The following is a 21,066-nucleotide window of genomic DNA, read 5'->3' as shown; positions in this document are numbered from 1 at the left end:
TTTTTATTTTGTCGTTTGTAAGTGGCAGCCGATGTTGACTAAGAGTGGCATGTTCCTTTTGTTGTCAGTGGGTCATGTACTGCACCGTGAACTGCCTATCTATGTGACAGGTGTGCTTGCAGCTTCCACAGCACTTTAAACCCCACTGGTATGGTTTGTGAAAGCGCTACGCCCTAAGAGCATGTCCTTTCACTCTTCCTGCTAATCCCATTGCAAAGGAGTGCAAGGGGACACTCCTTAGCAGTTATAGAGCCTCTGCGCCTTTGCAAGCTATGTCTAAAGTGCTGCAGAAGCAGCGCACACACCTGTCACTGAGGTAGTATACGATGCGATATGCAAGCTAATGTTAGCATTCTGACAAATAGGTTGTTTCCTTCCAGCAGTCAAGAAGGAAATCCCAGTGCTACAATAATGCCAGCAGTCTTTTTTAAAAACATCTCTTCACCTGCTCTGTACCATCTTCTGAATGCCTCTTTATTTTATTTATTTATTTAAACATATATATCCTGATTGTCTTATAGAATTCAGGATAGCTTACAAAAAAGTTAAATTACAAAACAGCAATAAAACCAAAAACCACAATAGATGAACAGCAACCGAGGGGAAGGGTTAGCTGAAACAAAAAGGTCTGAACAAGCTGATGAAACACTGGCAAAGATGGAGCCAGCAAGATCTCTTGTGGGAGAGAGTTCCACAAGGCAGAAGCTACCACTAAGAAGCTCCTCCCTCATGTGGAACTCCACGCCTCTAAAGGAGGGGGGACCTGCAAGAGGGACTCTCTACAATTTCTCAAGAGATGGGCAGATTCAAATAGGAGAAGGTGGTCTTTCAAGTACTCTGGCCCCAAACAATGTAGGGCATTAAAGGTCAAAATCAGCATTTTGAATTATACTCAGAAACAAACAGTGCAGCTGAAACGAATTCCCCTAATTCCCAGCTGATTCTTCTTTATCTCTGATTTGCATAAGCTCTTTAGCTACTTCTCCATTTTCTCTCTCTCGGCATTTCTTACCTTTGTGCCTTGTCCTGTGCCTGGAACAGTTTACCCATCTTGCTCTGCCAGCTAATTTCCTTCACATACATGTAATCTTCATCAAACCCTGCTCCTTTTAGGAAACATTTTCTGGATCAACACAGTTTGATCTATTTACTCTTCAAAATATCTGAAAATATATTTCTCTTTTCCCCACTTAACTCAGTGCTATTTCACATCAGCCTTGCCCTCCATCTTTGCTCACTTTGCATTTCCTAGTTGGGTTTGAACCAACTAAATCGAAATCTTAAAACGTCAGATTTATTTTAGTGCTTTTCTTCTCTCCTCGGACTGGGTTTTTAAAACTTCAAAACCAAAGACAAAAACTATGCTTTAAAAAATAATCTCGATTTGATCTATTGATAAGTAGCAGAATGATCTTGTAAGGCAGTCTCCAGCATCTTGGTGGTGTTGTGCACCAATGGCTCAGGACTGGATTTAAAAACAACAACAAAAACCTCACAAGTGCTACTCAAGTAAATGAAATTATTCTGGCTAAATTAAAGAATTTTTATTCAGTGGCAATCATTAATTAAAACACAATGCTAAAGGAGTCACATATTTGGAGATGAGTATGAATACAGAACCAGGGAGATTTGATACAGAAACAGAAACTGCTGCCTCTCAGGAGGCTCAACTTGGGATTGCCAAAATGTGATTCGGAAGCCGAATCGTGGAGCACTTCCCTTTAAAAATGAGGGCTTCCCCAGCTCCTTTAAAGCAGAGGAGAGCAGGTCCATACCTGCTGCTCCTCTGATTGGTGCCATCATCGCACTCCCGGTGCTCCCCCCAGGATTAACTGTGCACTGGTGAGGTGTCTCCCGGCTGCCCCTGTGCCCGATGACACCATGTATATGGTGTCTGCGCATGTGCGCCGGCCATTTGCAAGGTCAGTGGTGCACAGTTAATTCTGGGAGGAGTGTTGGAGTATGACGATGGTGCTGATCAGAGGGGGAGCAGGTGGACCTGCTCTCTTCCGCTTTAAAGGGGCTGGGGAAGCCTTTGTTTTTAAGGTGAGGTGCCCTGTGATTCGGCTTCCAAGTTGCGTTTCAGCACATTCCTAGGCTCAACAATACAAAATATGATGACTATTATAAAATAGTTCATGGACACTCTCTTTCTTTGTTTTTTAAAACCATCATTATAAAAAGTATTAGAAACTTAGATGTCTGTTCCTATGCCAAAAAAACAATTTTCCCCATTCGCCATATTCAGGACCTATATGCAAAAAGAACATTCCCTGTAACCTACCCTCACCCCGAAGAGGGTGGAGGAAGTCTCTCAGTTTTCTACATTAAAAAAAATATACAGGTATATTATACATTTCAGTAAAGCCAAACGTTAGAGATCTATGTAGGAAACAATTTTGCTTACACAACTTTGGAAAAGAAAAAAACCTATAGGATTCAACTGTTGATTCTATTTTGTATGCAAGAAACACAGGGCCAACCCAAAGTCAATAGTCCAAGACCAAGGTTTGCCAAGTCCCTGCATTCAAATCCAGAAATGGGTGTTTCTACTAGTAATATCTGTGCGTTCAATAAAATTATTAGGAGTAAATGGTGATGACTTCACGGCCTCCTCCTCGCACCAAGAGCACTCTGTTCAAGCCTTCTGTCAAAACTTCCAAGAACTCCATGTCTGGATGTCAATGAAGTCAAGGTCTTAAGACATGAAATAAAATTGCCTAAAATCATTATGGTGAAATATTTAATATTATATACCATCGCTCTCAGAAGAAAGACATAGGCTGCACCCTGGTAGATGCATTAACAAAACAGTTGTGTTGGATATATGGAACACCTGGGTCAACTGAAGGAAACTGAGATTATCTATCATTTGTACACTATTGGAAAAAGTGGAGGTACCTACAAAAGCTCTATGAGAAATAAAGTGGTGGTCAGTGTTAACATGTTTGAAATGTACTTAGCTGATCCATATGAGAAATTGAAGAGGAAAAATGTTGATACTACTCAATGGATCAGATTTTGGGTTTCTGGAACTTTTAAAAAGTCAGCATTTCTACTACCTAATTTCACAGGGATGGTGTGATGGTGAATGAATATGAATGGTAAACCACTAGGAAAACTAAAATACGGCATTTTTTAAAAAGCCCAGGGCAGATGTACGGTAATACTGCTGATCTTTTAGTCAAGTTTAGGAGATTGCAAGTAGCTCACTTGCTCTAGCTTCTCCCACCCTGCCCCATGGGGACTGCTCCTTCCCTTGTTAGCATTAACCTTTGTATAGCATTATGTCTGTACTGATGCTAACCAGAGTTGGTTTTTAATACATTGGAAAACCAGTTTCAAAATGGTTTGCAAAGCTGGTTAACCTCAACACAGGCATAATGCAACATGGTTAACACTGATAAGGGAAAGGGAGGGAGGGCTAATTTGTTGGGGAGAAGGGAAGAAGAAACATGAACCTATGGCTCACTCTCAATCACTTCATTAAGATTCAGAAATCAGCAGCCTTCCACCTGCAACAGGCCAAATTTGCACCAAGAAGGGAATAGATACTAGACTCATTAGTTTCTGTAGAGCAGACCATCACTCCTTTGCTAATTGGGGGAACTACTAAATCAGCATAAGCAACAGAAGCCACTTGTGACTTCCAAACACACTTACAAGCAACAAAATAAAAATGAGTGGGATTTGTGCTGGATGTTGTATGTGGGTTTCCTCCTCGAACACTCTTATAGGAAAAATGTTTATTATTTATTTAAAATATTTATACCCTGCCCCTTCAGTGCACTACTGCACAAGATACAAGATACTGTACAAGATACAATAAAAGTAATAAAATTAACTAAATTAACAAAAAAAAAGTCAGATTAAAAACCACAATCATTATTAGGTTCAAATTAAAACTGAAAATTATAAAAAGCTAAAGAAAAGCTAAAAGCTATGTTGTCTGTGAATCAATCAAAAATTATTAAGATACATGTTTTTAACATCTTTTTAACATTCAATAACTTTATTTTTATAGTGCGCTTGAAAAAGACAACAGAAAGGATACAGTTTTCATCCCCTTGCCTGTTTTTGGGAGGTCCAGGCATGTTAAGTAATACCAGCTGGGCATGTTGTGACTTGTTTAGCACAACTCCATTGAGCTTGACAGCAGTGTGCATCCTTCTCACATTAGACTGATTCCTACGACACAGCAACAATTAGGTATGGATCAGCAAGCATCATTTTATTTATTGTAAAAGAAAAAGTTACTGCTGCAGCCAAAATTTCTTAAGCCATACAACATACAGAATGCTTAGTAAATAGCAGCTATTCTCACGGCATTTTGTAAAGGGCGGAAATGTAGTCAGAACTGTGGTGCAATGTCTATTGATTTTTTATTTATTTTTTATTTTATTTTACATTTATATCCCGCTCTTCCTCCAAGGAGCCCAGAGCGGTGTACTACATACTTGATTTTCTCTTTCACAACAACCCTGTGAAGTAGGTTAGGCTGAGAGAGAAGGGACTGGCCCAGAGTCACCCAGCTAGTTTCATGGCTGAATGGGGATTTGACCTCGGGTCTCCCCGGTCCTAGTCCAGCACTCTAACCACTACACCAATCATCATCTGGTGGCCTGCAGACTTGATCTAGCCCTTAGAGCAATTTTACTTGGCCTCCTGTAGTCCTACCAAATTTTAATCAAGGAGTGATTTTGCTCACAGTTCCACAGATTTTTTTTAAAAAAAGAAGTACTGAGTTCCCACCTGTATTTCACAGAAATATTTTTGTATTGTTTTCTCATGTGCTTTTTGGAAAGGCAAAAGACTAATGCTAATTTGCCTTTGAAAAGGCTCTTCCACAACACCCATTTGTTTGCCAGCCTCTACTCCCACTCTGTGATTACCTCCTAACCACTGGAGCATATGTGCTCCATACCTGAAGCGCCCACTACTGGCTGCTGCCTGCCGCCAGTAGTGGGCATTACAGAGCCCACTACTGAGCCGGCCCATCTAGACTGTTCCAGGTCCCAATCTCTTATCTTCAGTGGTCTCTAAGAATACCAAACCTTGCCATCACAGATTTAAAATTAACTTTTAAGTTCAGTCAATTTTCAATAATCTAATTTCCCTCAATGTGCCAGTGGACTATATCCATACTGCACCTGGTCCAGCCCATCATTCTATTTTTCATACAAAAAGACAGATACTAGCTGACATACAGCTAAAGATGTGAAGGCCTGGGGCAAAAAACTGTCCCCCTTCTTTCCCCCAGGAAAAACACAAGGGGTTTTTCCCCTCCAGGAAAAACCCACAAAAAACCACCACAGGGTGGCGGGCGGGGGGGCATGTTTCCCACCCCCAATGTTTCCCCCCAGGACTTCACATCTCTCCATAAAGTGCAGTGAAATGATGCTATGTGTGTCTAAAGCCCACCCACACTGTTGCGTAACAGCTCTGTGACTTAAAGTTGTGCAAGCCCAGTTGCGTGATGCAATGTCCATTGTAAATAATGGCTGTTGAGGAACAGGGCTGTTCTGTAACAGTGCAGGCAGGGGTTAGACACTCAGCAGCGTGGGAAGGTGCTCAACCGACCATGTTTCACCACACTATATGTCAATAACTGTCCTCATCAATACTATCACTCTCTCATTAATGAAGAAGGGAGAACTCACATCTTTCTAAATGAGAAAAAGCAGAGAGAGGTAATATATATTGTTGTTTCCAAGACTCATCTCCTGGGTCCTTAGGAAGCGAGGACTGAGCATAGGCAAACAGTTTGCTAAGGGGGCTAGTTTCCTAGTAGATGCCCAGCATTTGAGTCTGTGAAATCCAGAGCACTTGGTTCTCGTTACACTGAAGTGCTGTCAGTTGCCATTATATAATAAATATGATAATGATTATGTTTTACTTTTGAAATGAAATGGCTTTGTTTCAAAAACCCCAAGCCAAGAAATATGTCTAACTTGCTTGGAGAAAAGAGGCATACAGAAAGGGCATACAAACTGATGTGTAAAGAAAGTTGGAACTGAGAGAGTTGGCTCCAGGGATACCGGGATCCTGACTTCTATTTCACACGGGCTCTGAAAGTTAGAAGATCCTGCTTGCTAAAGTGCTGTTGCTGATGACAGCACTGAAAGGAGGGAGAGTTGGTGTTGAAATATGTACATGGCCTTTTGTCATCCCCTTCACCACTCCAACTACCGGAGAACCCTGCCTTGGACTTGTGGCCAGTGTTGCCAGATGATGCCCTGAGCTCTTCTGACCTGGCCCAGCCAGTCAATCTATCTGAATAACTAGCCCGTTTTGGTTATTCCTGAATTACCCAAATGATAATCACCAGATCAAAGTGAACTCAACATCTGCACATGAAATGTACATGGCTGGCTGTCCAAATGCACAGATTTAACTTTTGTAAATTATCTTTCTAATTTTTAGCATTCTTTTCCTGCAGGAGACTTGGGCCATGGACAAGATTGATGTGGATGGTTTCTATGTGCAATGTGTTAATGCTTTGCCCAGTGAGAAAAGGGGTAGATCCAAAGGATGATTGTCCCTAGTAACTGCGACAGGCTTGCAAGTGAAGATCAGCTCGATGCCCTTCCGTGTCCACTGGGTGACAGCAGCTCTACTGCAATTTGAAAATGTTCAAATTGTCTTGACTAACATATATCTAACTCTCCTTTCCAGGCACTCTTTGATAGGGTAACCATGGCAAAATGTAGACAAATACATAGATGAATGTATTGAATCCAATCCCCTGGACTATATAGTAGTAGGAGGAGTTCTTAATGCAATGATGGGGCAGGATATCACATCCTTATATACTTACTACCTAGCCCATACCAGAAGATATGGGAGATTCCCCCCTCCCTCACCAGTTGGCCAAGGATGGGAAACATAACTTTGAAGGTTTTTGCTTGGCCCAATTGGCCAAACAGCTTGATCTGTGTATTTTAAATGGAGCAGTAAGTGGTGACTGTCCAGCAGAATCGGCTTGCCTCCCGCAATCTTGCCAGTTGCGCTGTGCGGCTGGAGGTTGATCCTTGACCCTTTGACCTTAAGGATTAACTTGCCAGTTAGGACACCATATTCTAAGGATAAATTCTGCCTGGTGCTGGAGGTGGTTGCCAGGGAAGTGCGGATTAGATGGGACAAGAAGTGGGCCCAGTTTATGGCTGATCTGCTAAACTCAGAGGTCATGATGGGAATTCATGATGAGGTTACAAATAGAGAGATAGGAGCCTTGACATATGATCATTATAGGAACCTCATTCAAATGATACAGGAAAATCTTGCATGGGAAAGAAATAGTCATAACTAGCATCTGGACGCTAGTACTTGATTGCTCCCTTCACCCCCTGCCACAGCCCCCCTGACCTCAGAGATCTCTCCACCCTCACTTGAGTCACACTCCTGATCCTCCTCCTCCATCCCGATCCTCCTCCTCCATCCTAGTAGGTCCGATATTGTTCTATTCTTCAATCCTTGTCTTATTGGTTCCATGTAACATTCTAATTTTTTGAGATTGTGGATTTGGGGTTTTCATGAGCTGTACGCCATGATCATCACAATTATAACAAATTAAGGCTTGACTTATCTCGCTTTGCATGTAATGCGTCTGTCTCATATATCAGTTTCACCTTTTAATTTGCATTACTGAAATTAATGGACTTTTGCATGATATTCTAATTTTCTGAGTTTCACCTGTAGTTAAACTCAACATGGATTGGTGGGCTCCTGTGCTGGCAGCTCTCTTCACATGCATAGTCTGCACTGGAAACATACCTAAAGACTCGGGCATAGCTATAATAGTCCCCATATTTTAAAAAAGGGACAGATGTGATCCTGCTAATTATCGTCTGATCAGCCTGTTGAGTATTGTGAGTAAGCTTTACTCGAGGCACTTAGATTGGAAGCTCCAAGACTGGATGGAGAAAGACAATATCTTGGGGGATGAATAGGTTGGCTTCAGGGCGGGTGCTCAACTATGTATCGTGTCTTAGTTCTACACCGTCTTATTGAGAAGTATAGCAGCAATCCCAAGTGCTCTGTGTATGTGGCCTTTGTAGATTTTAAATGAGCATTTGATTCAATTTCGAGGCTAAGGTTGTGGGAAATCTCGGGGATACCAACATTGATAGGCGATTACTTCTGCTCATTCAAAAACTTTATGAGAGCACCAGCATCAGGGTGAGATGTAACCCCCAAAGCTCATTATCACACCCAATAACTTCCAGCAAAGGAATCAAACAAGGGTGCATTTTGGCACCCTCTCTATTCAACCTACATATAAACACCTTAGCCCAAAAGCTCTCAGACCCAGGGTTACATCTGCCAAATATCACAGGGGTAAAAATCCCAATTTTGCTGTACACAAATGCTTCTGTGATGTTCTCTCATACCCTAGTAGGTCTTAGGAGGGCTCTTAAGCCCCTGGCCAATTACTTGGGATCTTCGAAAGTTCTGCCATTTTAGGGCTGAATAGATCGGGCTTATTCCTGATTAGTCCTTGTGGTTTTACCTGGGCACTTCACAGAACTGGAACAAGGGTGACTGTACAGCTTAGCAAATATCATATTTTTCCTTTACCATAAACACACTCCAGTAAGACTAACACAATCTATATATTTAATTCTCTTACAGCCAACTGAGTAGGGAACTGTGTGGGGATGCGTCTGGATGCCTGCTGGAACTCTTGCAAGGTCCTGCAAGAGTTCCAACCATTGCCTTGGGAGGGAACGGCAGCCAGGAGGCAGGCCTGGGAGAGAGGAGGAAGAAGCAGAATTTAAGGGGAATTGGCAGAGTCAGGGGAAAGCAGGAAGAAAGGAGGAAACCAGATCCATTGCCTTAGGAGGGAACGGCATCGAAGGCGGCGAGACACCAGGCATCCGCTCTCAAGCCCTGACAGGAAGTATGGCTGCTTTGGGAGCAGCACGGGCAGGAGATAATGGCGGTGGCAAGAAAGCAGAGTAGAATGGGCCAGAAGGCGGGGGGCCGAAGAGACTGGGGCAGAAAGAAGCGGGGGGAGAGGAGCGGGCAGGTGAGAAATAATGGTGGCCGGGCAGGAGATAAATAATGGCGGCAGCAAGAAAGCAGAGGCGAATGGGGCAGAAGGGGTGGGGGGAGAGGAGCGGGCGGGTGAGAAATAATGGTGACTGGGCAGGCGGGAGATAAATAATGGTGGCGGCAAGAAAGCAGAGGTGACTGGGGCAGAAGCGGGCGGGGGAGAGAAGTGACTGGGGCAGAAGGGGGCAGGGGAGAGAGACAACTGGGGCAGAAGGGGGTGGGGGGAGAGCGGCGACTGGGGCAGAAGACAGCGGCAGACATAGCACAGCCGCAGCAAGGAGGCAGCGGAGGGGGGTGGCAGGCCCACCAGTGGCGGGCCCATGGCTGCTGTGAGGAGGAGGAGGCAGCGGCAGCAGCAGGCCTAGCCCCACCAAGCTGAGGAGGCTGCGGAGGGGGTGGCAGGCCCGGCCATGGCGAGGCGGCGGCAGCGGGCCCGGTGGAGGGGGGTGGCGGGCCCAGCCATGGCGAGGCAGCAGCGGGCCCGGTGGAGGCTGTGGAGGGGGCAGGCAGCCGCAGTGAGGAAGCGGTGGCAGAAACCGTGAATCATGGCCAGAAAGTGGGTGGGAAAGCAGCCTGGCGGGGAGTGGGGGGGGAGCGGCCTGGTGAGGAGTGGGTGGGCAGAAGTGGGTGGGCATCGAGGAACGGAGACTGTGTTAGAAGGTGGGGGGAGGGCTTGGGGGGAAAGGGAGTGTACTACTGCACAGATGCTCTGTGCGGGATCAGCTAATATGTTTATAAACATCATTTTGTTCACCACAGTACTATTCTGATATAACATTGTCAGTGTGGCTCCAAGCAGGTTTGAAATGACAAACATGGGTTGAACCCAACTGAGGGGAAAGCAGTGGGTGGGGAACATGTTAAGCAAACACTCTTTTTTGCCATTTCCCCCCTGCATATTGCTCCCCCTCGCCCTCAAGTGCTATATACAGCCAAGAAGAAGTAGAAACCAAGCATGTGGCAATACAAGATGGTCCATAACATGTAACTCTGTCCTTAAAGTAAACTCCACCTCCATAAGGCCAAAACTACACGTTCACATCTCAACATACAGTTCCAAATGCTTGATTGTTTTAGACTTTACTTCCAATTTAGGTCCCAAACCATTATTTTCCTTCATTTAAAAGCCCTATGAAAAACAGCTGAAGTGGAACTCCTCCGCTTGAACTTCAGATCAGAAAAATTGAACAGGGATATTAAAAATAAATTTGGCAAAGAAAGCTAAGTTGGACTCATAAGCTGGACTCATAATTCATAAGCAATTCCAGGATATCTTGCCTCTTTGCAGTTAATTACGACAAAGGTAGAGAAATACAAGGTCATATAAATTAATATACTACTACTACGGCACTATTATTACTACTAATATTTATATACCACTTTTCAACAGAAGTTTTCAAAACGGTTTACATATAAAAATTTATTTTTATATGTAAATATAAGATAAATAAGATGGTTCTCTGTCCCCAAAGGACTCACAATTCAAAAACAAACAAACATAAGGTAGACATCAGCAACAACCACTTGCAGCCATGCTGCGCTGGGGTTGGATAGGGTCAGTGGCTCTCCCCCGCTAAATGTAAGAGCATCACCACTTAGAAAGGTGCCTCTTTGGTCAATTAGCAATATACTCCAAACTATTCCCCTTACATGTAAGCAGTTGTCACATTTATTTATTTATTTAAAAGATTCATATCCTACCTTTCAATTGAAACGATTCCAGGATGGCTTACAGTAGGTTACACAATATAGTAAATGTGATACTGCGGTGATAGTGGGATCGCTAAAAGAGATGGTGGCTTACCCCCTGCTAACTTGGCAAAGAGGCACATTTTACCATAGTGATTCTCTTTATTTAGCAGGGGGAGAGTAACTGGCCCTATCCACCCCCAGCACAGTACTTCCAGTGACTGTTGCTGGTGTCTATCTTATGCTTCTTTTAGATTGTGAGCCTTTTAGGGAAAGGGATCCATCTTATTTATTTATTATTTCTCTATGTAAACCACCCTGAGCCATTTTTGGAAGGGCAGTATAGAAATCAAATCATTATTATTTCTTGTTTACACAGTCAGACATGTGTTATTGACCGTTTGTTTTATCCAGACATTGAGTCCTTCCCAAGGACCTGAGATGGCTGAATTTTATTGTCAGTTGTTATAGATATCGTCGCAGAATATAGGCTGTTCCCAGTAAAGCTGCTTTTTGTAATTGGCTGATGGTGATTTCTGTGGCCCCTATGGTGTTGAGGTGCTCTTCAAGGTCTTTTGGAACTGCACTCAGGGTGCCAATTACCACTGGGATTATTTTGGTCTTTTTCTGCCACAGCCTTTCAATTTCAATTTGTAGATCTTTGTATTTGGTGATTTTTTCTATTTCTTTTTCTTCTATTCTGCTATCCCCTGGTATTGCTGTGTCGATTATTTTGACTTGTTTTTCTTTTTTCTCGACTACAGTTATATCTGGTGTATTGTGTGGCAGATGTTTGTCTGTTTGTAGTCAGAAGTCCCATAATATTTTTACATCTTCGTTTTCTACCACTTTTTCAATGTTATGGTCCCTCCAATTTTTGGCTACAGGTAGCTTGTATTTTTTGCAGATGTTCCAGTGTATCATCCCTGCTACCTTGTCATGCCTTTGTTTGTAGTCAGTCTGTGCGATCTTTTTACAACAGCTGATTAGGTGGTCCACGGTTTCATCTGCTTTTTTACAAAGGCGGCACTTGCTGTTTGTTGTTGACTTTTCTACTTTTGCTCTTATTGCATTTGTTCTTAGTGCCTGTTCTTGTGCAGCCATTATTAAACGCTCTGTTTCTTTCTTCAAGTTGCCATTCTTAAGCCATTGACAGGTCTTGGTGATGTCTGATTTTCCACTTATATTGTGCAAATATTGACCATGCAGGGGCTTATTTCTCCATTTTTTGGCTCAGTTCTTGACTTGTTCTTTCTTGTAGGCCTGCTTTGTTTCATTGGTGTGGAATAGTTTTGCGTTACTGACCATTTGAAGTGCATCTTCTTCACTGTCCTTGATATATCCTTCAAGGGCTCTTTTCTCCTCCTCTACTGTTTGATGGACTTGCAGCATTCCTCTTCCACCTGAGCTGCGAGGGAGGTATAGCCTATCAACATCACTGTGGGGGTGCAGAGCATGATTGATCGTCATGATTTTCCTGGTCTTACGATCCAGCGTCTCTAGCTCTGCCTGGGTCCAGTCTATTATCCCTGCAGTGTATCTGATAACAGGTATAGCCCAGGTGTTTATGGCTTGTATGGTGTTCCCGCCATTGAGTTTGGATTTGAGGATTTTTCTAACTCTCCTGATGTATTCACTTCCAATTTTTCTTTTAACTTCAGTGTGTGCGATGTTATCAGCCTGGAGAATGCCCAAGTATTTGTAATGTTCTTTCTCTTCCAGGTTCTTGATGTTGCTTCCATTGGGCAGTTCTATTCCTTCTGTTTTTGTTATTTTTCCTCTTTTCATTATTAATGCAGCACACTTGTCTAGTCCAAACTCCATTGCTATATCGCTACTGAATATACGGACAGTGTTTAGCAGTGATTCGATTTCTGAATGGGACTTTCCATACAACTTCGGATCGTCCATGTACAGCAGATGGTTGATTTTACTTGATGTTTTAGATGTTTGGTATCCGAGGCTTGTTTTGTTTAGTATTTGTGAAAGTGGGGTCATGGCGATTACAAACAACAGAGGGGATAGTGAGTCCCCTTGGAAAATACCTCTTCTAATGCTAACCTGTCCAAGTGTCTCGCCATTGATTGTTAACTGTGTACTCCACATGCTCATCGCTTTTTAAAATAAATATCTGAATGTTTTTGCTGACACCAGTTGTTTCTAAACATTTTAGTATCCATGTGTGAGGCAATGAATCGAAGGCTTTCTTGTAGTCAATCCATGCAATACTTAGATTTGTTTTTCTTCTCTTGCAATTTTCTAAAATCATTTTGTCAATCAGCAGCTGGTCTTTTGTGCCTCTGGTGTTTGGGCAATTTCCTTTCTGTTCAACTGGAAGCTGTTTGTTAGTTAATAAGTGTTGCATCACTTCATCTGCTATTATTCTAGTTAATAATTTGAACATGGTTGGCAGGCAGGTTATCGGTCTATAATTACTTGGAACTGCACCTTTTGCTGGGTCTTTCATGATGAGATGAGTTTTCCCAGTTGTTAGCCATTGTTCAATATGACCTCCTTGCAAAATGTGATCGAACTGTTTTGATAGTTGTTTATGAAGGCTTGTTAGGTGTTTAAGCCAAAAGCCATGCAGTTCATCGTCGCCTGGAGCAGTCCAATTTTTAATTTTCTTTGCTCTTTCACTTATTAATTCTGGTGTTATTATTAGATCTTGCATTTGTTGGTGACATTTTTTGACCTCTTTCATCCAGCCTGCTTTTTTATTATAATCTATTGGATTGTCCCATAATTTCCCCCAGAATTGCACTGTTTCTTCTTTATTTGGTGTTTCTACATTTCTTGCAGTTTCTCCTTCTATGCTTTGGTAGAAACGTCTCTGATTCGACTGGAATTGGAGATTCTGCCTGTGTTGTGTAATTCTGGCTTCATACCTACTAATCTTCTTTGACACTGCTGTTATTTGCTGCTTTATTATTTCCAGGACTTCTCTAATTTTCCTTGAATCGAGGTGGCATTTTTGGATCAGATACTCTTTGGTGTTTTCATTCTTCAGCTTCTTGTCTTTCATATCTTTCAGTTTACTAGCATCTGATCTAAGCCTGGAGATTTTATTTTCTAATCTAATCTTCCAGTTAGGTGATGTACTGCTTTCTTTTTTTACAGGTCCACTGATCTTATATCCGCGCTCTTGTGTTGTTATTGTTGCTGCACTGTACATTAGTTGGTTTGTTTCTTGCAAATTATTGGTTGTTATTTCTGCAAGTGCAGCATTGACATCTTTTAATGCCTGAGCGAGTTGTTTTTTGGCAACTGTTTTTAGAGCGGGAAGTCGAACCCTGGTGGTTGTTTGGTTCATGTGCTCAGTTATTTTTTGCTTTAGTTCTTGTTGCTTTTCTGTTAAATGGCATTGGGGTTTTTGAGGTGAAGGCAAAGGGGTGGTTGCCTGGTTTTGATTTTGAAACAGTTCAGCAACAGTGGCATCCTCGATTTCCAACACCTCCTCCACCTGCCCCTGAGCAACTTCTTCAATTGGTGGTAATTCTTCTTCCATATCTTGAGCCTGTGTTGCTCTTTGCAGTTCTTCCAGCTCAACTCCTGTGAATACTTTATTTCTTATTATGTATCTTCTCTGGTCTGCTAGCCTTTGTTCTGTTATTTCTGTATCTGGATGCTTCTCTTTCCAAATTTGGTGCATTCTTTTTACATAACCTCTTCTAGTTGGACTAGACTTGTAATAGCAGATCATTATTTCCTTGTTGGCATTTTTTGTATATTTTTTTCGGTTAAGTGACGTTTCTTCCAGTAACTTTGCTGTCTTCAGCCCTGGTTGCTCAACTGAAGATCCTGAGTCCTGTTGCCCAATTGCCACCAGATGTCCAGGGACTATAGCACCTGGCGCGGTCCTTGTTGACCCGGGCAACGACTGATCCGGTATAGATTTATTAAAGTTACGTCTCACCATATTGTTGATGGGAGAGGCACTCTTTGTCTGGCTCCTCCGGTGAGACCTGTCCAGTATGGTTGGACCTCTGGCATAGCTCTCACCTTCCTCAGAGCACACAAGCCCCACAACCACGCCAAGGCACAGTCAGACAGGTGTTATTGACTGGTTTGTTTTATCCAGACATCGAGTCCTTCCCAAGGACCTGGGATGGCTGAATTTTATTGTCAATTGTTATAGATATCGTCGCAGAATATAGGCTGTTCCCTGTAAAGCTGCTTTTTGTAATTGGCTGGTGGTGATTTCTGTGGCCCCTATGGTGCTGAGGTGCTCTTCAAGGTCTTTTGGAACTGCACCCAGGGCGCCAATTACCACTGGGATTATTTTGGTCTTTTTCTGCCACAGCCTATTATTATTATTATTATATACTATGCAGCACACCAGTGATCCAAGCGAAAGGTGTGCACACTGCTTCTGACCCACTATACAGCCTGACGGTGCTGTTTGTGATGGCAGGGCTGCTCCATGACTACTGTGCTATCGCATGTGTGATGACTCCCATCAGGAATGATGGGAGTACTGTCGCAACTGCAGTGACACACACTCCTTAGTAACAAACAGTGCCAGCGGGCTGTAGAGTGGCTTGGGAGCAGCGTGTGTGCCTCTTGCTTGGATCAGTGGTGTGCTGTGCAGTGTGTAAGTCAGTGTCATTAAAACTGCGGGCTGTTGTCATTGGGGGTCTGTGGCAAGCCCAGGAAGGAGCCCCCTCCAGAGGTGTGCTAGCCGGCAGCGCCAGCTAATATAAGTGATACTCTGGGCTGAGGCCTCACCTCACACAAGCCAAGACAGAATGTGTCTTCTGGCATGTTGGTGATAGATGCTGATGGGGGCGGGGGGGGGGGGAGACATAGCAATAGCAATAGCACTTACATTTATATACCGCTCTATAGCCAGAGTTCTCTAAGCGGTTTACAATGATTTAGCATATTGCCCCCAACATTCTGGGTACTCATTTTACCGACCTCGGAAGGATGGAAGGCTGAGTCAACCTTGAGCCCCTGGTCAGGATCGAACTTGTAACCTTCTGGTTACAGGGTGGCAGTTTTACCACTGCGCCACCAGGGGCTCCTGGTTAAATGTTCCCCTACTCTCTGGTGTTCCTGCTGCTGCTGGCTGCAGGAGCCGAGGAAAGATTCAGAATGTGCTGCCAATCCTGGAGTGTGCTTCCAGGCAGCACCACTGTCACTCTGCTTATCTCTGTTAGGTCTTCCATTTAGACAGAGTCTTCTCTATCACGAGAGGAATCCTTTCCTCACTGCAAGGGATCCATTGCACAAACCTAGTCATGGGGATTCACATAATAACTCTTACTAGCTGACCCGTGCGGACGCCGCCGCCCTGCGGGGGCCGAGTGCAGCCGCCGCCGCCTCGCCTCCGCGGCCCGGCCAGTCCCACCGCCTCGCTTCCGCGGCCGGGCCCGGCCGGGCCAGGCAACCTCTCTCTCTCCTCCCGCCCCCCGTCTCCGGCGGGGCAGAGTGTGGCCGCCGCCGCAGGCGGGCCTGGCCGGCCCCAGAGTGCCGCCGCCGATGCCGCGGCCGGCCCCAGAGTGCCGCCATCAGGCCCGCCACCTTGCCTCCGCGGGGCCCCGCCACCTTGCCCCGCCTCGCTGGGCCCGCCGCTCACTGGGCCCCGCCGCCATCGCGCTGGGCCCGCCGCCTCGCCCCGCCTCATAGCCGGGGCCGCCGCCACCTTGTTGGGCCCACCGCCTCGCTGGGCTCCGCCGCGGCGGCCCTGGGCCCGCCGCCTTGCCTCCGCAGCCGCCCAGCAAGCGAATTCTCCTGGGTGTGCTGCCAGCCAATCAGGCGCCCCCTGCAGCCCAGCCAATCAGCTGGGCTGCCGGGACGCATTTCTCCTGGGCACATCCAGGAGAATTATATATATAGATGTTTACATGTGCATTATGGATCACTGGATTTTGTGCAATCTGTAAACCAGATCCATGAACGGAAAAACTATTTCTGCATGCAATTAGCCCCATTCACATGTTATGTTCAGCACTTATACAAGTATACAAAGGTATAGTTATTCATGTTATGTTGAATGCAGGTACAGCAATACCTTTTCTATCTGTACCATGCATTTGAGGGGCCTGTACCCAGGTTCATTTTTAAACACAAGCACAGTAATTCACACAAACGTATGTACATGATCAGTGAGAAAGCGCTGCAATCTGCAGGGGAGGAAACCGTTTACTGCTTACTTTCCTGGCAAATGATCGTGGGCTCTTTCCTGGGCGGGCAGATTGCCCACCCAGACGATTGCTGGCTACTGCTGGCAGTGCGGAGAGACGGGGCTGGGATGCATCTTCCCAGCCCCCGGAACTCCTATAATGCATCGTGCAAGAGGGCGGCACATTATAGGGATTCTCTTGGCACTGGCCGCGAGGCTACTCGCATGTAATTGCTGCGCAGAACTGTGCAGCACCGGCACACAAGCAGTTAGCCCGGGTTAAGCGTGCCCTTGTGCCCCAAACCTGGGCTAAACGGCAGGCTCCCTAAATGAGTTTGCTCCAGGAGGTTCCAGGAGGTTCACACATGCCAGCAAAATCAGGCTGAGCTTCCTTAGCCTGGTTTTGCCTGTGTGTGTGAATAGCCCCAATGTCTGAATACGGTGACTGTGTTTGCTGAAATAGTGATTAGGTGCCACACAAATTATTATTGAGAATGAATATGTATAAAGACTTTAAAAAAACCAAAACCAACCCATGAAGAAACATCAGTGCTCTGTAGAAAGAATTTTGGTATAAAGAAGGGGGGGAAAAACCAAAATACTAACAGCTCAAAACCAGATATTCATCAAAGGCAGGAGAGGTCTTTTAGTTGTTTCAAAGGGGAAATGGAAGAAGTTACAGGAAAAGAAAATTATGAGCCACTGCTGCTTTGGTGAGGTTGAATACCAGAACAATGACACTTCTAGCCACATTAACCTTTTTTTGGTAAGATTATTTATTACTATTGTCAGTTGTTGTTGTTTTAATGTGGCAGGGGAGCTTGAAGATTTGTAATACTGCAGCACTATTCTCACAAATCTAGCAACCGAAAAATGAACAATGTTATAACTTAACAAACCCATCAGGCTAAAAAATGTATTCTTTTTAAAGCACCCTTAGTGTCATTGCCATAATCTTTGCAATTATGTCAATGTTAGCTTATTCAGAAACGATTGTGCATCTGGTTATTGAGATAATTAGGAAGAAAAAAGGTGCACCCCTGGGATTTTGGTGAAAGAAATGTCAAATGTTTTATACTGGCAAATGGTGACCTTCATTTTATGAGACATATAATATGATTTACTCTGAAGAAGAAAAAAAGGGAGAGAGATAGACCAAGCTTAGAAGAGAAAGATATAAAAGGAAAATATGACAGGAATGCTAAGCCATCACATCAACATGCTAAAACATTATATACAGACACACTGAAAATGTAAAAGCAGCTAATTTGAAAGAGACATGCAACAACAGTTAAACAATAAAGCACAGGAAAGCACAAAAAACAACCTAAATTAAATCAAATTTGACTTACAGATTTCCCCATTCTCTACATGGAAAAGAAACAAACGCATAAATATATTACTTTATGAACACATAGTGGTGTGACTTATTTTTCTAATGTAGCAACTTAAACACACAATGTCATTCACTCCATAACGTTGTCATCACTTGCAATTTTTTTTAAAAAAAATCCAAAACAAAACCTATACCATGCTTGCATTTCTAAATGAACTAATACATTTATTGCTTCCCTGTCCTCTTTTACAACAAGGTGCTCTTGATGTTCAGGCACCACTAAGGTTATCCATCCAGCCTTGAAATGTTTTCCTGCACTTTTAACAGCTTTGAGAGAAGGAGGCATAGAGCAACTTTGGTATCAGGACAGAAGGAGCTACATTAGCAAATCCAGTATGGAAATAAGTGGGTCTCGGACTTCCATCTTCCTGCTCCATTACACTCTTTTCTTGCCTGGTAAAGAATAATGTCTGACCTAGCAGAATACCATGTTCATCCATACCTAGGATCTCCCTACTCTTTATGTGGGGTGACAACTCCTAAGTTTCAGACAGCATATGACTATTCTTCAGACACACCTATAGTTCTTGTTATTATGTAGTATAAAAAGTAAGCACAGTCAGTGCTTTTAAAATGCAATTCAAACCGAACATATTTAGGAGCAAGCCTTTGATCCTTGTGAATTTGCCTCCCTGCAAAACGGTGCCATAAATACTGCTTCCATAATTCTTTCTGCCTGCAGTGAAACTTCAAATGGTAGCTGTAGTTCTGCCTGATTCCTGGGTACAGATGAACACTGCATTCTGCTTAGTCAGATACCACTTTCTACCCAGGGAAAAGGGGAGAGGTGTGTGTAGGATGTGGACTTGTAGTTTGTTCCCTCTCAGACTGGGTTCAGAAAGAAGTACTTGACATCCAAGCAACATTTAAAAAACACAAGAACAGTCTTTGGGTCAAACAATAAAGTTTCAGATATAATTACATATATGTGTATTATAATTTTAGTAGCTTCTGGCCTGCTTAAAACTAGCATATTTGTCTTTTCCATGTATATTGTGCATTAAAACACTGCCTCAATGTTAATCAACAGGTAATTTAAAATTTGTATATATTCAGATTTACATCTAGGCCACCTAATGGCGCAGCAGGGAAGCAACCTGCCTAGGGAACAGGAGGCTGTCAGTTCGAATCCCTGCTGGTGTGTTTCCCAGAAAATGGGAAACTCCTATATCGGTCAGCAGCGATATAGGAAAATGCAGAAAGGCATCATCTCATACTGTGTGGGAGAAGGCAACGGTAAACCATTCCTGTATTCTACCAAGAATACCATATGGCTCTGTGGACGCCAGGAGTCGACACTGACTCAATGGCACAATCTTTCCTTTCTTTCCAGATTTACATATTTGTATATACATATGTACAGATTTATATTTGTATGTACAAATGTACAGATTTTCTCTCTAGGAGAGGTAGAAATCTTAGTAGAAATCTTCCCAAAGGTCCAAACAAAGGTTGGTTCAAATGTTCTAAAATAAACTAGGATCTGAATCCATTGAATTTAAGGTTCAAATCCTGGTTTATTTCAGAATTTTGGTAATGAGTGATCATGGCATGTTCCTAACCAGAATCGAAAGAAGAATGTTTTTGATTCTCACATGGGCAAGAGAAGGGGACACACGAAACCAGAACATAATCCTGGCTTCATGTTATGTCTGAACTGGCCCAATGGTTTGGATAGCAAATTAAATGGTTTTGATAGGGAAATTCTGATAATTGTAATGGGATAACACTTCATATTTTCCTAATGCAGCAGATAACAAACCTATTAAGCCACATTTTAGCATTATTTTTGCATAAACAATGATAGCTTTTATTTCCTTATTTTTTCCAGTGTAAGGAAAACTCTTCATAGTAAAGGTGTGCACGAAATGGAAAATTAGTTTTCTTTTGAGCTTGAAATGAAACGCAAAATGCTTGAAACATTTCATTGAAACAGAGGACAAACCAGTGTTTTGATGAAATACCTGAAATGGTAGATCAGTCCTCCGAAGTGGGCCAATATGCAAAGTCCGAGGCAGAGGCCTGGTCTACCCATCGAGGAGGTAGGTAGACCAGGTCTCCGCTCTGGAATCAGCGTGTCAGCCCATTTTGGAGGACTGGGTTACCTGCCAACCCCAATTGGTAGGCCAGTTGTCCCCGGAAAAATGGTGATTCAAGCTCAAAAAAACAAGTTGCTTACCTGTAACAGAGGATCTGGTAGTGATTCCGCAACATTCATAATCATGGTTTCTGCGAGACTGCGCCTGCACAGACCTGCTTCGGGTAGTAGTCAGCTCCTCGAGACGCCTTTAACCGCCACTGCACGAACCTGCAGTACTCTATATTGGCGCTTAGGCATCCCTCTCTTCAGTTTCTGGCTGACCGACGAAGCATGCTGTAATCAAGCCATCGTCTCATAGACTTCATGTTTGTCTCACAGTTCGTCTCATAGTATGCAGCCTGCAGCGGGGCCGGTTGGGTGGGTATTATGAATGTCATGGAATCACTACCAGATCATCTGTTACAGGTAAGCAACCTGTTTATCTGGATAGTGATTCCAGCGACATACATAATCATGGGTGTTTAACGAGCTAGCTCCCCCGGTGGTGGGTGCTGCATACTACTGTAACACCAGTTTCAAAACCTCTCTGCCAAATTTCACCTCCGCTGCAGTCCGAAGGTCTAAGGTGTAATGTTTCATAAACGAGCGGTCTGTTGCCCAAGAAGCCGTCTAGCAAACATCTGTCATTCGCAGTCCCGCCAAATGAGCTGCTGAAGTAGAGTAAGCTCTTGTCGAATGGGACTTAATGGACTTAGGGGC

At 43.6% G+C, this 21,066-nt stretch overlaps 1 protein-coding gene across 6 annotated transcripts in view; it reads right to left on the bottom strand.

Annotated features, from left to right (window-relative positions):
- Nucleotides 1–453: 453 nt before the first annotated feature.
- Nucleotides 454–21,066, bottom strand: part of SLC12A7 (solute carrier family 12 member 7) — a 204,045-nt gene continuing 183,432 nt past the window's right edge. For all 6 annotated transcript variants that reach the window (XM_053245259.1, XM_053245255.1, XM_053245256.1 and 3 more), the window contains 2 exons: nt 4,055–4,188; nt 454–2,674 (listed from right to left, as the gene is read on the bottom strand). In XM_053245259.1, the coding sequence (XP_053101234.1) occupies nt 2,583–2,674; nt 4,055–4,188 (226 nt within the window). In that variant the 3' untranslated portion in view covers nt 454–2,582. The remainder of the gene's footprint in view (nt 2,675–4,054; nt 4,189–21,066) is intronic.

The sequence above is a fragment of the Hemicordylus capensis genome, chromosome 4 (assembly GCF_027244095.1).
Source record: "Hemicordylus capensis ecotype Gifberg chromosome 4, rHemCap1.1.pri, whole genome shotgun sequence".
In the NCBI taxonomy this organism is placed as follows: Eukaryota; Metazoa; Chordata; class Lepidosauria; order Squamata; family Cordylidae; genus Hemicordylus; species Hemicordylus capensis.
This window is presented reverse-complemented; position numbering and strand designations above follow the sequence as displayed.